The following is a 15,475-nucleotide window of genomic DNA, read 5'->3' as shown; positions in this document are numbered from 1 at the left end:
AGCTGGCACGAGTTGCAGACTCTTGCTCAGTATTTGATGGCAGTTGCTACTCTCCTACGAAGTGTCAAGTTATCCAATTTCCTCGTTGTGTTTCATGGACTTGCTAAGAATTACGGCAAGCTGAGTCTAACATATGAAATATCAGTGGAATATACCATTTTTCCCTCTAAAGACTACTCGAAGTAAGGTGATAGTTTGGTCCCCTCTGTCAACTCCAACCATATATCTATTATATACAAACAGGTTTTCTGGTTGATCCTTGATTCTTTTTTTTCTTTTAACGAGTATTGACTTATGGGATGAACGGGATTTTGGTTTACAGCAACCCCGTTTGATGCCAAACATACAATACTATTTATCATTTCATTTTACAACTACTGTACCCTTCTTATTTGACTTAAAATCAATTTAAGTCCGGTCAATTTAGACATTCGAAGCTACTGAAATTCCCACCAAGCTGAAAATCAGTAAGATTGTTTATGATATGATCAAAAATAAAATTTGAAAGTTCCCCATCTTTCCCCTATATGAAAAAAATATTATTCAAGGTAAAATGTAAAAAAAGAGTTTTTCGCGATTTTCAGCAAAACGGAAATTTCATCAGACAAAAATTGTAGGTCATTAAATCATCTACAAAAAATGTATTGATTTTTATTCCTACGAGCCACTGTTTTTGAGATATAATGATTCAAATAGTTGAAAAAACTGTAATCGTCATAATATGCACACATACCCTCGTCACCTATGAGGTAGTGTAGCGTGTAGCGCGTTTTTTTTTAACGTGGTTTCTCTAAGTAGGTGTATTTCACGGGTCAGTTGTGAGCCTGTTCAATTTGAAACTAATGCAAAATAATATATATTAGAAGAGATTGAAAAAATAAAAGCAATTTAAGTTGAAAAAAAGTAGTGAAATTCAATCGTCCGAGTGGGAACTTTCAGATTCTTCTTCTTGTTCGCCTCGTATTTCTTCTTCTTGTTCTTGGTCGTGCGATCGGCACGAAACCTACAGCCTTCTGGAAATTGTCTAGCTTCCAAATTTTGATGTGGAGAAATCTGCATCTGGTGACAGCAGCTGCCAAATTTTATTTAAATAAAACAAACACGGCAATAGCGAGAGGGTTCACAAGGATTGATAGACAGAAACCGGACATAAACCAAATCACTTTAATATCAAAGTTCTACATGAAAAAAAATATTTCCAAACGCCTTTTTCATGAAATGGTTGAAATGAATAAGTTTTCTAATTGTATGAATAAGAGAACTGACATTGATATTCTTAGCAGTATATACAGTTACTTACTGGAACTACACCAAAAATCATAATGATAATAATGAAAATTGTATCAATCAACTCTCTCTTTAGAGTCAAAGATTATCAAATCATCATGCCCATTGAAAAATGGCATTTATGTGAAGGTATGGCATTTGTCAAATTCAAAAAATCCATACAAGTTTAACTTTCTTTCGTCAGTTATATGTTCAATTCATTGTCTTTCACTCATTTTTACTGTAAGTATAATTTGGTATGTTATTCCATTGGCAAAAAAATCCACAACTCAATAAATTATAGGCCCTGAAGAAGCTTCCCATTAGAAGCGAAAGTTTGGCAAGGTGAAGCTGAGTTTTGATTTTTCGGCTCCTGCTTTGGAGCCATTCTCAAGAATCACTTAGATTTGTACTTACGTTACTCGAGGACGAGGTCGTAATCTCCCTTGTCGCCAAGTATCGTTACTAGTTCTATGTGTGCTGTGTTCCACTCTAAGTTCGTACTGGTCACTCTGTTGTTCGGGGCCCATATTTATGTTATTGTAAGCAGGTATCTGGTTTGCCTGACCGGGTACTTGAGTTATTTTCAGGTATCTTGCGTGACATCAATGTTCTCCATGTTTGTGGTAGTCTCTGCGTATCATCTCGCTTGTTAAGGCAGTTGGGGCGTTTTTCAATTTCGATTGCTTCCCGAATTACCCTGGCCTGAAGATTTTTCTCCGTAGCAATGGTCTTGGTATTTTCGAAGCTTATTGTGTGGCCTGTTTCCTGGTGGTGTTAGAAGAGAGATGATGCTGGATCTGATTTGCGAACAGCTAGTTCAGGTTCATAGGCTCTCTTGAAATTCTTCTATTGGTCAGGCCGATGTAAGTTCTGGGGCAGTTTGAACATGGTATTTCGTATATGCCCTGTGCTCCATTGGGTATCGTGTCCTTGGGTGTTCTTAACATAGTGCAGATTTGGTTGTTGACTGTGAATAGTGTCTTTACGTTATGTTTCTTCAGAATTCGGCTCACTTTGTCAGTGACTCCATGGATGTAGGGGAGAAAAGCTTTTGTCTGGTTGGTTTGTTCCTCGGGTAACTCATGGGGGGGTTTGTGTTTGCTGTCGTTAGATGGATCTTTGTATTTTGGAGACGGGATAGTCGTTTTGGTGAAGGGCGGCTGTGAGTTCGTATAGTTGCCTGGATCCATTGTGGTTGTCAGTGAGTCTCATAGAACGATGCATGAGGGAATTCAGAACGAAATTCAGCTGGGCAGGATGATGATTGGACTTGGCATTGAGGTATCGGTTAGTATGGGTAGGTTTTCGATAGACAGTGTGTAACAGCTCTTTCACACGATCCGGTTCGCGCCGTGCGGCTCGCGCCTTATGCGGCGTTGAGCTATGGTAGTAGATGAGTCTTTCCACACTACATACGGCGCGCGCCGCACGGCGTAGACGCCTCGCGGCGCGCAAATTGCCGCCGGACTCCCCTACGCCGGACATGCGGCGTTCACGCCGGATTAGTCTGCGAAGGGCTATTGTTTCTTATTGAGGTTTTTACACGGTCCGGCGATTGGTACGTACTGGCAAATCTTCCCATCCAACAACAGTAGATGCATCTTCTAACCTATTTCCATCCCTTACTCTAACGAAGTTGTGTAGAATTACACAGGCTTTGGTTATCTTTACAGCTAATTCGATGTTCACATTCATAGGTCGATGAAAGATCCTCCATTTATTGCTCATGATGCCAAAGGTGCATTCAATCAATCTTCTGCCTCTACTCAACCTATAGTTGAAAAATCTTTTTTCAACAGTTAAGTTGTGGCCTCCAAAAGGACGCATAAGCTTAGTTCTTAAGGGAAACGCTTCATTCCCTAGGAAGAAATAAGGCATATTAGGTGATTCACTCCCTGGGAGAGGTTCTGGTTTAGGAAATTCTATTGTTTGATCCTGAATGTTTTTCCATAGACTTGATTTCTGGAAAACTGAGGGATCTGCTTCTGATCCGTGAGCCCCAATATTAACAAAGGTAAAACGATAATTTGCATCGCACACGGCCATTAGCACAATAGAAAAATAACCTTTGTAGTTGAAATACAAAGAACCACTATGCTTCGGCTTGACCACTCTGATATGTTTTCCATCCACAGCTCCTACACAATGGAGAAATTGTCTTTTATTCAAAAATCTTTCTGATATTTCCTTCAGATTCTTTGCCGTCAGCTCAGGAAAACACTCAGATCGGAAGACATCCCATATATTGCTGCATACGTTTTCTACAATATTACTTATTGTAGAAATTCCAAGTTTGTAGTAGAAGTGTAGGTCAGTAAACGTGTTGCCAGAAGCCAGATACCTGAAACAAACTAAAATAGATTTTATATCTGCCTTTATTAGAGTTTCGGAACCGGTCCCTCCCTCAGCCGCATTTCGTCTTTTGTTTCTTTCCACGCCATAGGTCAAATCAAAAGAAAAGTTAGAACGCTAGAACAAGTTCAACCTTTCAACAATTATTGCCACTGGTCAAAAAGCCACTTTTTCTACCATGGTTTACCGATACTTGTCCGTTAGACGGAAAAATATATTTATAAAAAGTAATAATGGACAAATTAATTTATTTAACGCCACACGTTTTATATAAATATTCATATAACTAATGCGGGTTTTAATTTCAGGGGACACCTTGTTTAAGAAATGGCGAAATGTAAGGGACAGGTGGATGAAGCATATTCGACAAGATAAGGATTCAAAAAAATCAGGAGCTGGAGCTAGTAAAATAAAAAAATACGTATATCACGACCAACTTCAATTTTTGAAGAAAATAGCACACCAACATGATACAGAGTCATCCATCAACGTACCCGAAGGCAATAATACTGCATCACCAACGGAAGAAATAATAGACGATCCTGGAACTCGTATTCCAGCGCAACCGACCAAATCACAGGTAACAAGAAAAAGGAAGAGAAACGAGGACGAGTTCGAACTGAAGATGATGAAAATTTTAGAAAACCCGCATGACGAAGAAGAAACTTACTTTGGATTCTTCAGAAATATGATTTCAACATTAAAAACGTTTACTAATGACCAGTTTGTCGAATTTCAACTCAGGGTTTTCGGGGTTTTAAAAAACGTCAAGGCCTAAAGACAGGGTCAAGGAACCATCCAAGCCCCTACTCCGCAATACCAGCAAGTCCACTATCCATATCCCGGGCGTCAGCCTCCAAATATGTATTATTCTCAACAACAGCCGCAATTTCCTCCGCAATTTCCAAACCAGACCGACATCAACCCATACATTCGTCCGATTCACCCTCATACCTCAACCAGCAGTGAACAATACTATCCAATGAACCAACAAACCAGTCAAGAAGCAAGCAACCTGCAACCAACGCAACCATCACGCACACCTCCCCCGCATCGTGCTACATCTACACCATCAAGTGTGTTGTCCTTAGATTTTGAGGGAGATTCACATGATTGGAATATTTTAACAAAGTAAAAAATATCAATTTCGTATGTAGCAGTATTACATTTATGTATATGTCTTTACATTTATAAACTTACCTTATTGTAACGGCAAGCTATTCCATAGGTTGGATGGAGTTCCTCATGTTTGTATCTTGTTTTTGTAGCTTGTCTTTCAGTTTGTCACAAAGTTCATGACATGCGAAAGTACGAAAAGAATCTTTTCTCACTGTTCCGCAATGAATTGAATAAAACTTTGAAGGACCCAGAAGTATGTCGATTTTGAAGCAATGGTGAATCCAAAACCGCCTATTTCTTTTTCTTATTCGCCTTCTCCATAGCAAGTACATGGCTAGCACTTTCTTCTTCCGTAATGTTAACATTTCAATAGTTGAGCCTCTACTGAACAGTCATAATACGGAAGCGCCGCGAGGTGTGCGCTGGACGAAACCGACCTCTTGTGTAAACATCACATTTTTCATGCGTGCACCGCGTGGCGGGCGCCGAGCGACGCGCGCCGGATCATGTGAAATAGCTATAAGAAGGCGTTGTTGGACTTTGTGATGAGAACGTCCAGAGAGGGACGTCCAGAGATGGAATTTTCCAATTTCATTGTGAACTTCAGGTCGGAGTGTAAGGAGTTGATGTGGTTCAGGAATGCATGAAGATTTTTGGAACCATGGGGTCATATGACGAAGACATCATCCACGTATCGAAGCCAACATTCCACAATTCAGACCTTTTTCAAATATTGTACGTTATTACATTATTGCAGAAATCTCAGCTTTGCCACCTTGTTTGTGGTTGATATTTCAAAATTTGAATCATTCGATATTGTGGACACTAAAGTCATCGAATATGGAAATTTCGGTACCGGGATGATCAATTTGCAGAAATTTATGTCTTTGGAAGTAAAGAGATCAGTGCCCTATATTGTTCATCGCTTGGAGGTGGATAAACGCAGCATATGAATTTAGTGATCTTCTGTAATATCATTTCAACCATATAACATCAAAGTTCTGGTGTTCCAGCATTTCCTCTCGGTAATAGGAGAGAACGCTTCGTATAGAAAGACATATTCCCAAGTTACGTCTGAATCGAGGGTGAAAATCATAGCTGGGTTTCAGAAAATTGGCGGGGTTTATTGAAGCACTGACTTCGGTTTCTGCAAGGACCATTATATAACATAGGATAGCCAGATCCCTATACCAGCAACGTTGTCGTGCGTGAACCGATTCCCCACTACTTTATGACATCACCGCGGACCCGTAGCCGTTGGAATATCGCGGTGTGTGACTGTGAACGCGATGAGACACGTTGTTAAGTGACGGTTTTTGTGTTTATACTTCTTCGTGCATCTAGTAAATGAAAGAATTTTTTACAATAAACATGCCAGGACGTCGTTGCGCTGTTTTTGGTTGTAACAACTGCAGTGTGTCCACAAAACTTACCGGAAAAGACATTGTTTACCACAACTTTCCTAAAGCAAATGATTTCGTATCGGGTACTGTACGAAAAGAATGGATAAGACGTCGGAAAAGAGCGGATAAATGGAATCCTGATACCAGTCAAATTTGTTCCGTTCATTTTACTAGCAATGATTACGAAAGAGACCTGAGAAACGAATTATTAGGATTGCCTGTGAGGAAACTGCTTAAAAAAAGTGCTGTACCTAGTTTAAATCTGCCCCAAATCTGTACAACATATGTACCAAAAAATTCATTGCGAGAGGCAAGGTATTTAAAAAAGAAAAAGGTGACACGTCACAAAGAAGAAATGGATAAGATTTTCGAAAAGGAGCCAGAAGCTACTTCAGTCGACTTGAACCTTACCATTTCAAGTGAACCATCCTCATTAGCAGGTTCATCTCACATCATCAGCAACGCTTTAATTGCATCAGAAAATAATATATCCATTCAGTATGAAAAGCTCCGCGAAAATTACTCTAAATTATGCAAAAAAATGGAAAGTATGAAGCGAAGATTGAATTTACAAAGTTTATTATAAAATGGAAAGTAAGAAAAAAAAATCTCCTCAGGAAGAAGAGGCCCTAAATGCATTGAAAAAACTTTTGACAGATAATCAAATTGCCATTCTTCTAAACAAAAAGAAACGTGTGAATTGGACTACAGAAGAGATTGCTGTTGCTTTTACTCTTCGTTATCTTAGCAGAAAATGTTATGTATTTTTGCGAACTAAACTAAATTTTCCTTTACCAGCATTGTCCACTTTAAGGAGTTGGGCATCAAAAATTACTATAAAGCCAGGCTTATTGAAAGATGTGCTAACTTTTTTGAAAGTAGCTGGAGAAAATATGTCGATCATAGAACAATATGTAGTAATTTCCTTCGACGAAGTAAAGGTTAAATCTAATTTAGAATATGATGTTGGCGAAGATCAAGTTCAAGGCAACTACAATTTAATGCAAGTGTGTATGGTTCGGAGCCTTTTTTCCACTTGGAAGCAGCCTATTTATATAGGCTTCGACCAAAAAATGACGAAGGATATATTAATGAACAACGGAAATATTAAAATATGTAAACAACCGTTAGAAAATTTAATAGAGTTAACTGATACAGAGGTACATTCCTGTTACAAAATTTCGCAAAAACATATTACTGTTGAAAAAAGTAAACGACAAAACGTAAAACTAGCAGCCGAATTATTGTCCCGCAATACAGCACAGGCTCTGTTACGATACAAACCTGGCCCGACAAAAAACTTGCTGAAGACCTTGGCATGTTTATAAACGATGTTAATTCTTGGTTTGATATTTTCAACAGTCATGTAAAAACACCACCTGATCCCAATCGTTTGAAAGCTCCTTATGGAATTTATTCAAGTGTACAAGAATACCATTTAGATAAAGTTAAAACTATGCTACTTGACATGAGAGCCGAAGGAAAACAATGTTTACAAACATTTCAGAAAGGGATGATACTGTCCATTGAATCTTTAAAGTTACTGTACCGGGATATCACAGCCGAATGTAAAGATGTACATTACATCTGTACTCACAAACTCAATCAGGATTGCCTTGAAAATTTTTTTTCCCAACTACGGTGCCGAGGCCCAAATGAACACCCGTCACCATTAGAAGCCATGAAAAGAATAAGGATGATTATCTTAGGAAAAAATCCTGGTATTTTAGAGGCTCGGGTAATAAAAAACATTTTATTTTTTATTGCTTCAATGTGCATGTTAACTTTTGTTTTCAAGGTAAACACACAAGAAACGATTCCTGAGGAGTATATGGTCGCTAGAGTTTTGGAACAAGCTAAGGTTTTTGTCGAGTTACCTCAAGAAGACGCATGTAATAGCACATCTAATGGCACAGTAACTCAAAGTAGTAGCAGTGGAAGTTCGTTTTCAACATCTGACATTTCAGGAACTTCCGATACAAAATCACCAGAAACTACAGATGATGCTTTTGAGTATATTGCTGGTTTTATAGCAAAAAAATTTAAAACGACTCATCCACAACTAGGTGATTTTACTTATAAGATTAAATCTGATTTTTCTCCCAATATACCATCATGGGTACAGCAGCTTTCATTTGGGGGTCTTATTAAACCCTCAAGTGAATTTTTAAATAAAATCAAACAGTGGAACAAGCACTTTGAAATTTACCATGGAGACAACAAACTAAGGAGAGAGACAATGATTGTCAAAAAATTATCTATAAAAATTAAAAAAAGAGAGAGTTTACCTTTTGATATAATCAAACTCTTCTGTAAACTGAGGATTGTTATTCGTATGAATTATTTAAACACAAAACAGTTTTTAGACAGTCAGTTAAAAAGGGCAGATAAACGCAAGATTTGCAGTACCCCAAATTCTGACGTGAAACGGAAATTAGCTAAAAAAATGAAAAAAACTATTATGTAATAATTCTTAAAATTATTATTTATATTTTTAATGTTTAAAAATAATCATTACATAGTAATAGGTATGTAAATATAGTTAACTTCTTTATTACAATTTATTTTTCAATAACAAAGAAGGTATGTTAAAGTAAGCACCCATTAAGAATTTTATTTAATTGTTCTTTCCTAATGTAGTTTTTGTTCTATTTTCGTGAATAAAGTTTGTACTTTTTTTAAAAAACTTTACTACATCAATTTCTCAATTGGTATTGATTAAATGAACGGAAAATGTCCCAAAAGTAAAACAAAAAATATAAAATGTAATATTCGCTCCGTATGTGTAATGGAGAACGCTTTGAGATCGGTCCGCGGTGACGTCACCGAGCGCTACTCGACTGGCGAAAATCTGTAGTCATCCAGCTATCCTATGTTATATAACGGTCCTTGGGTTTCTGTGAGTGCAAGAATAGAAGAAGAAGAAGAACTTTATTTCCAGATAGGCAAGCCTAATATAAACATAATCAACGTACTTTATCTGAATATAATACATAAAAATCAAAATAAATTAGTCTATTATAACCAAATAACAGAAAATCACAAAAAAGGAAAAAACTATATCGCACATATTCTATACAGGATACACGTTTACATATTCACTTATATATTCATTCAAAACATAATCTCAGTTATTATTATATTTTAAATATAAATTAGCTTTAATTCAGTTTTTCGTTATGAATGTTACCAAGTCCCTCTTGAATATACGGAGAGAAGAAGAGTTTTTTATGTTATTCGGTAGTTTATTGAAACTGTCTAGACCTTTGAAAAATAACGAGTTAGTAGGAGATTTGAGCCGGTTCTAAGCCTCCCCCCACCACTATGACGTATTAATTGCTTTTTTATTGGTTGTTGTTTGGTGAAGTCACTGTGATGTGACCTTGAAGGGTGTGGTGTATGGATTGTTCAGAAATTTTTTCCCGGTTCTAATCCTCCCCCACCAATATGACGTGTTATTTGCTTTTTTTTGTTGTGCAGTGAAGTCAAGGCGTTGTGACCTTGAAGTGTCTGGTGCATGGATCGTTCAGATTTTTTTTTCATATGAGATTTTGTGTGTGTATGTGTGTGTGTGTGTGTGTGTAAGAGAATGCACGGTACAGGGTTTCATCATGTGCTTGTTTGTCTATGTACAAACATACGTCTGCATACTTCGAAGATCCTCCAAGTAATGAATGCTCCATCGGTGTGAGGGCACCAAGTTAGTAGTGGAGTGACGTCACAGCAATAACCGTTCAACGGCTAGAGAGCGACATGTTCACTCCACGACGTGTGGCAGAGTAATGCGTATTCATCGGTCTGCTCTCACCTCCCTCGATGTAGTGAAGGATGTGACGTAACGCCCCAGACTCGCCATCAATGGTGACACGCAGGCGGGCGAGGACTGTGCTAACGTCTGTCCTCTCCGAGAGCGCAACGACAATTGCTTGTTCGGCTATCGCTCTCGAAGCAGTGAATGATGTGACGTAACGCATCACCCTACCCTCGCTATTGATGGTGACACGCAGGCGGGCGAGGACTGTGCAAACGTCTGCCCTCTCCGAGAGCGCAACGATCACTGCTTGCTCGTGCCGGCAACTGTTATCGCATCAAATTGGGAGATGGGCTTGGCTGTGACGTCAGGCATCTCTAGTGGATAGCAACTAGCAATGTGAACCTTTCACGGTTTCATGGTGGGGGTGACTCGCACTGTTTGATATAAAAGAAATGCTTGGCACACTATGAAATCAGTAGACGAATATATCTGCAGCAGTTAGCAATTGGTAGAGTGTTATTCAGTTCGTAATAGAAGGAAGACGGTGAGTGTATTTGTCTGTTGGAAATTGTTTATATTTTCATATATATTATCATCATGTCCGTTTCAAAAGTAGACTTGAATAAAATTAATAATTTGATTGTACAGGAGGTTGAAATACTAGAGCAAAAGGCCTTATCATCATTGCCAATTGATGAAGTGTACATAATTAAAAATATGTCAACTTATTCTACACGATTTGGTAAATCAATTTTATTAACTTTGCAAGATGTGAGCAATGATAAATTATTTAAAACATGGCTACCAAAACGTATTTCGTTGCAATTCAGTGATGACGATATATCTTGTATCAACTCATCAGGTGGTAAATATACGATGGTGTATTTAGGACAGAGCCAACAAAGTTTTGCTGGCATGAAAACGCGATCTCTAGTTAAATTCAATATGATTGAATAATAATTGTAATAATTTATAGCGAATTTCTTTAGGTCATAGCTTACAAAGTTTTTTGGTGTGAAAACGCTAACTCTAGTCAAATTCAATATGATTGAATAATAATAGTAATTATAATGAATTTCTTATTGCTTCATTAATATTCATATATTAGATGATAATTATATGGAAATATAAACATTACTAACTTAGTTGAATACACCCACTTTGTAACTACAAGTAAAATGGGAATGTGAGTATTATATCACTGAAAAATTGGAGGTTGCTTATTGTTTTTTTTTTATTCGATTTCAGTTCCACCATTTAAAGATGTGGATGCAGTACGCAAGTCAAGATTGGGTCGATGTTGTAGATCTCAAATCATCGGTTCAACATTTGTCGTCTAAATTGAAGGTGTTGGGTGATGGAGCCGAACATGCAAGCAATTATGATATGAGTGTATGCTATGATGAAAAACAAATCGAATTATGCCTTCGTGATGCTGAGAACTATTGGAGTGGTGCAGAAGTTTGTAACAAATTTTTGGATAATGAATTGGAATTGTGGCAACTTTGTGAGGTTATGATTGAACTGAACCTAAGAAGATTCCTGTATAGCCTCCAACCATACTTGCCAGAATGGATTATTCATCACTTTGAATTGAATGATGAAAATCGAGAGGAAATTGAAGATGGTCGCGAAAATGATGATTATGAGGAAGAAGTTATTTTAGATAGTCTGTATGTTCCTGTAAATCATAAATGATGTCAAATAAAAAACTTTGTATTATTTTCATGTTTTATTTATTTAAATCTCATGAAATACAATAGAAAATGATTACAAAACAATAAATATGATATAAAATACAATACGTGATATAAGTCAGTTACAAATAAAAAAAAGATCATAAAACAGTATATGATAGAGTGAAAAAAAGTGTCAATATCTGCTATGAACTGAACCATCCAATGCATTGTATGTTAAAACTGTATCATGCAAAATTAATGCATATACTTTAGTGTTGTCTGGAAACTTGGTCTTCCTCGTCTCAAACTCAATCTTTATATCAATAGTTGATGATTTTGTTGCATTCGGTTGATGGGAACAATCGATGACGAATAGTGGATTCTCTCTAAATTGCCCAATGTCCATCAGAGGTTCACTCATATCTTTATCATAATAACTTCGCTGGAAACTCTCAAAAGCATAATAAGCAGGAGCATCAAGTTTTTTATCGAAATTCAAATTCCAACGCTCATATGGATAAACTTCAGAATTCAAGTATACTCGAATACTATTGATATCAGCAGTTGTGAATTTTGTAATATCCTGTGTTCTATCTTCAGATGTGGTAGTACTTTGGAATGCGATGATGACAAAACGAGGAGTTTCCAATGCATTAGTTGTTTTGATGGCCCATATGTCTGAAGAAGTCCCACGTAATGATGGTAGTTCATAGAGGTCCCACATACGATATGCCAATTTGATTTTGGCATTCAGACCGCTTTTGTTTATTCTACTCAAAAGTTTGAGCTTGTGTTTATCATCTGGTACAATATGTCTTATTTTCCATTCGATTTTATTTATTTCCAAATCAGCATCAACCTCACCTATATACGAGTTTTTGAATGATCGAGCGATAATCAAAATCAATTCCTGTTTGGCATTCAAGATACTTTTGTTGTAATCTTCAGCAAAACCCATCAAATATTTCAGTGGTAGTTTTCCACTAAAAACATGACTGCTTGTATCCAAGATATCTTGCTTCAATTGTGAAAGTCCCCAACCAGATGTCAATAATGTGTTAGCATGAGATTGTCCAAATGATATCATGGTTTTCATTGTAGATGTTATCCCAGGTTTTCTAACAACAGCCACTTGTTCACCACCCATTTCATAACGAATTTCGTCAAAGAGAAATGCAATTGCATTATTCGAGAGATAGCATGTTTTCGCTACATCTTTGGGGATGAATTTACCTTCTATGTAAATGAAGCTGTCGGCAATATCTAGTATAACATCTTGATTATTGATTGCAATTCTGATTTCATCCGAATTCCTGAATAGCGGTGATCCATAGGGCTTATATGTGTGCTCATGTAAACTTATGAGAGAATGATCGAGCACTGGTTCATTGAATATATTCAACTTTTCACTGTTTGTTTCGAGCACCATTGTTATTTTCTCACTTTCAATCCAATCGATTTCAAAAATTTAAGATCACTCACAGACAGAGCGTTATGTGCTAACTGTTTAGCATACACTTGTGGAATGAGCTTCTTTTTATGCACACTTTTCTTTTTATGCACACCTTTCTTTTTAATAGTACAACTCGTTTGGGATTGTTCAATGCGATTTTGTCTATTGTAAATGAAACCCATAACAACAGTTATTCGATTTTCTTCAATTCCAAAATAATGAAAATCTCTTCTTCACTTCCAAAATCGATAAGGTTATTTTTTTCATCCAAAATACGCACTGTAATGTTGTGAATCAATTGACGACCTTCTGGACTGACAGGCATATATATAATACTGTGTGGTTCTTTAGTAAGATTGTAGCCAGGTTCAACATCAATATCGAATGAGAAAAGAATGTGAGATTCTTCACCATTTATATATGAACCAGATATTATATTGCAATCTAAGCGGATAAGTCTCACAGTTGTAATGTTTATTGGTAATGATGATTCATGTATCTGATTTGGTGGAAATATTCCATGAGCGAACCCCATCATTTCTGCTATAGAATTTGGATGTGTCAGATCAATTTCATATTTGGATCGCATTTCACATTTGAATGTATTATTATTGGCGTGTAGATAGAAAATATCATCTGCAACGACATCATTTGGTTTTTTATCATGAAACAATCTGAACATGATATGTTTCTGTATGACGGCATTGATCTCTTCTATTTCGTAAGCACCACATGGAATTTCAATTGTCAACTTTTGGGATATCGATGAGTTGTCATTACTGATTCTAAAACTAACTAAGTTATTAGCTTCAGTTATATTATTGATTGTATTGCATCCATAGAATCCCAAAAGTCCTAATCCATAACGACTGTTCTTATCCAATTCAATTGGTGGAAAAAAATCCGCACTCAAGACACTTGTCCCGACAGCTTGTAGCTCGAACTTTCGTGACATGACTGATGAATATTTTGAAACACATTTCAATTTATTATTGTACACAGCAACAGCACATTTGAGACAATTTACACTTTTTGGAAGGTGTTGTATTGTAATAAGTATCATTTTTATTGATACCAATATTCACATCCTCTATATTACAAATACAACACATTGATTTTCGAGGTATAGGACCATCATTAACATCCGAATCTGAATTTTGATCGTGGTGGTGCTCATAACAATATCTATGTTTCATTATATCGATGTCATCTTGCAGATGCTTAGGCAACTTTTCCCAAACATATGCAATCTCATGTGCAACACATGCAAGTATCACTTCCTTAGGCATATTTGCAAGCATCACTTTATCCATTTTTTTCAAGGTACCATATTTTGAAAACATTCTAAGTGAAAACCCCATTCCCTTGATAGCCTCCCGATCCAGTTTTGGTGTTGAATCCATTTTTATTTGGAAAATTATTTAGAGAGAAACTGCAAGCACAAGTGACCACAGAGAACTGTATTAAATTTCTGTTGTCGATCATAGTTATATTTGATTTTTACATTCGAACATTTTCGAAAGAATCGAGTCAATTCCAATGGTGGGGGTAGATCTCCAAAACTATCGAAATATGTGACTTCTTTCCCACATTTTTTATATGCCACCCAATGTGTTCCTGGTCCACTTATTCCATCTAAATTAACAATAGCTGTCTCGTTTTGTTTTGGACCTGAAGATGGTAATCTATCACGCATAAAAACACCACGAAAATGTGGAATTTTCATTTTTTGTGCATAATAACTGAGATCGAGATCAGTAAGAGGCCTCTGAGGTAGGGGTTCAATCAGTTTTTTGTTTTGTTTGTGGCTTTGTATGGTTTTAAATATAGTCCTAAACCTTTACGGTATGGTTTGAGATATATTCCACTTCCGTGTTTGCCTAATGCTACAGCCTCCATGGTTTTATTGTGACGATTGGCTTCCATTAAAGCCGCTCTGCTGGCTTTTGCCGAATTCACGGCCTTGGTAATACCAGCAGCGGCTCCCGCCAAACTTCCTAGTGCGGATAGTCCAGCAAAAATTGGTATCAATGGTAAAAGTCCACCGATCTTGGGAACAGGAATTATGCGTGGTGTGCGGATTTTCTTCTTTCCACCGGCAGCTTTAAGGTATTTACGTGCCGCCTGCAATGCCACAGTGATAGCTTTTTTGCTATTATTCGTCACAAATTGATTCCCACCAGCTTTCTTCAATACATTTCGCACTTTATGGACTATCCCAGCACCAAATGCAACTTTTTTAATATTATTTTTCTTCGATTGTTTCCTCTTACATTTTTTCTTATTGGTACTACAACCCATGCCCATATGTCTTTTCGCTTTCATAATGTTGGTGACAAGTAATGCAGCTGCTCTTTCCCCAATACTCGCGTCCTTTGATTTAACCCTATCCCAAGCGCTGTATTCAAGTTCTTTGTCGGCTAAATGTCTTGCTGCAAGATCAGAT

General features: G+C 37.0%; 1 protein-coding gene across 1 annotated transcript; it reads left to right on the top strand.

Annotated features, from left to right (window-relative positions):
* The first annotated feature begins 839 nt into the window (after positions 1-839).
* Positions 840-15,229, top strand: LOC141480247 (uncharacterized). The gene is made up of 3 exons (XM_074170120.1): positions 840-4,393; positions 7,942-8,058; positions 13,437-15,229. Exons 1-3 carry the CDS (start codon positions 3,911-3,913, stop codon positions 13,530-13,532), a joined length of 696 nt encoding a protein of 231 aa, XP_074026221.1. The 5' UTR covers positions 840-3,910; the 3' UTR covers positions 13,533-15,229.
* The last annotated feature ends 246 nt before the right edge of the window (positions 15,230-15,475 follow it).

This window comes from Leptinotarsa decemlineata, unplaced genomic scaffold (assembly GCF_025532065.1).
Source record: "Leptinotarsa decemlineata unplaced genomic scaffold, Ldec_3_MD MMD2_P_RNA_scaffold_7, whole genome shotgun sequence".
Lineage (NCBI taxonomy): Eukaryota > Metazoa > Arthropoda > Insecta > Coleoptera > Chrysomelidae > Leptinotarsa > Leptinotarsa decemlineata.
The sequence above is the reverse complement of the archived record's forward strand: the minus strand, read 5'-3'. Positions and strand labels throughout refer to the sequence as shown.

Coding starts and splice junctions, on each gene's coding strand:
- LOC141480247 (XM_074170120.1), top strand. CDS start 3,911: ATGCGGGTTTTAATTTCAGGGGACACCTTGTTTAAGAAATGGCGAAAT. Junction 4,394..7,941: donor GGGTTTTAAAAAACGTCAAG/GCCTAAAGACAG, acceptor TTTGTTTTCAAG/GTAAACACACAAGAAACGAT. Junction 8,059..13,436: donor ATAGCACATCTAATGGCACA/GTAACTCAAAGT, acceptor ATGTGAGATTCT/TCACCATTTATATATGAACC.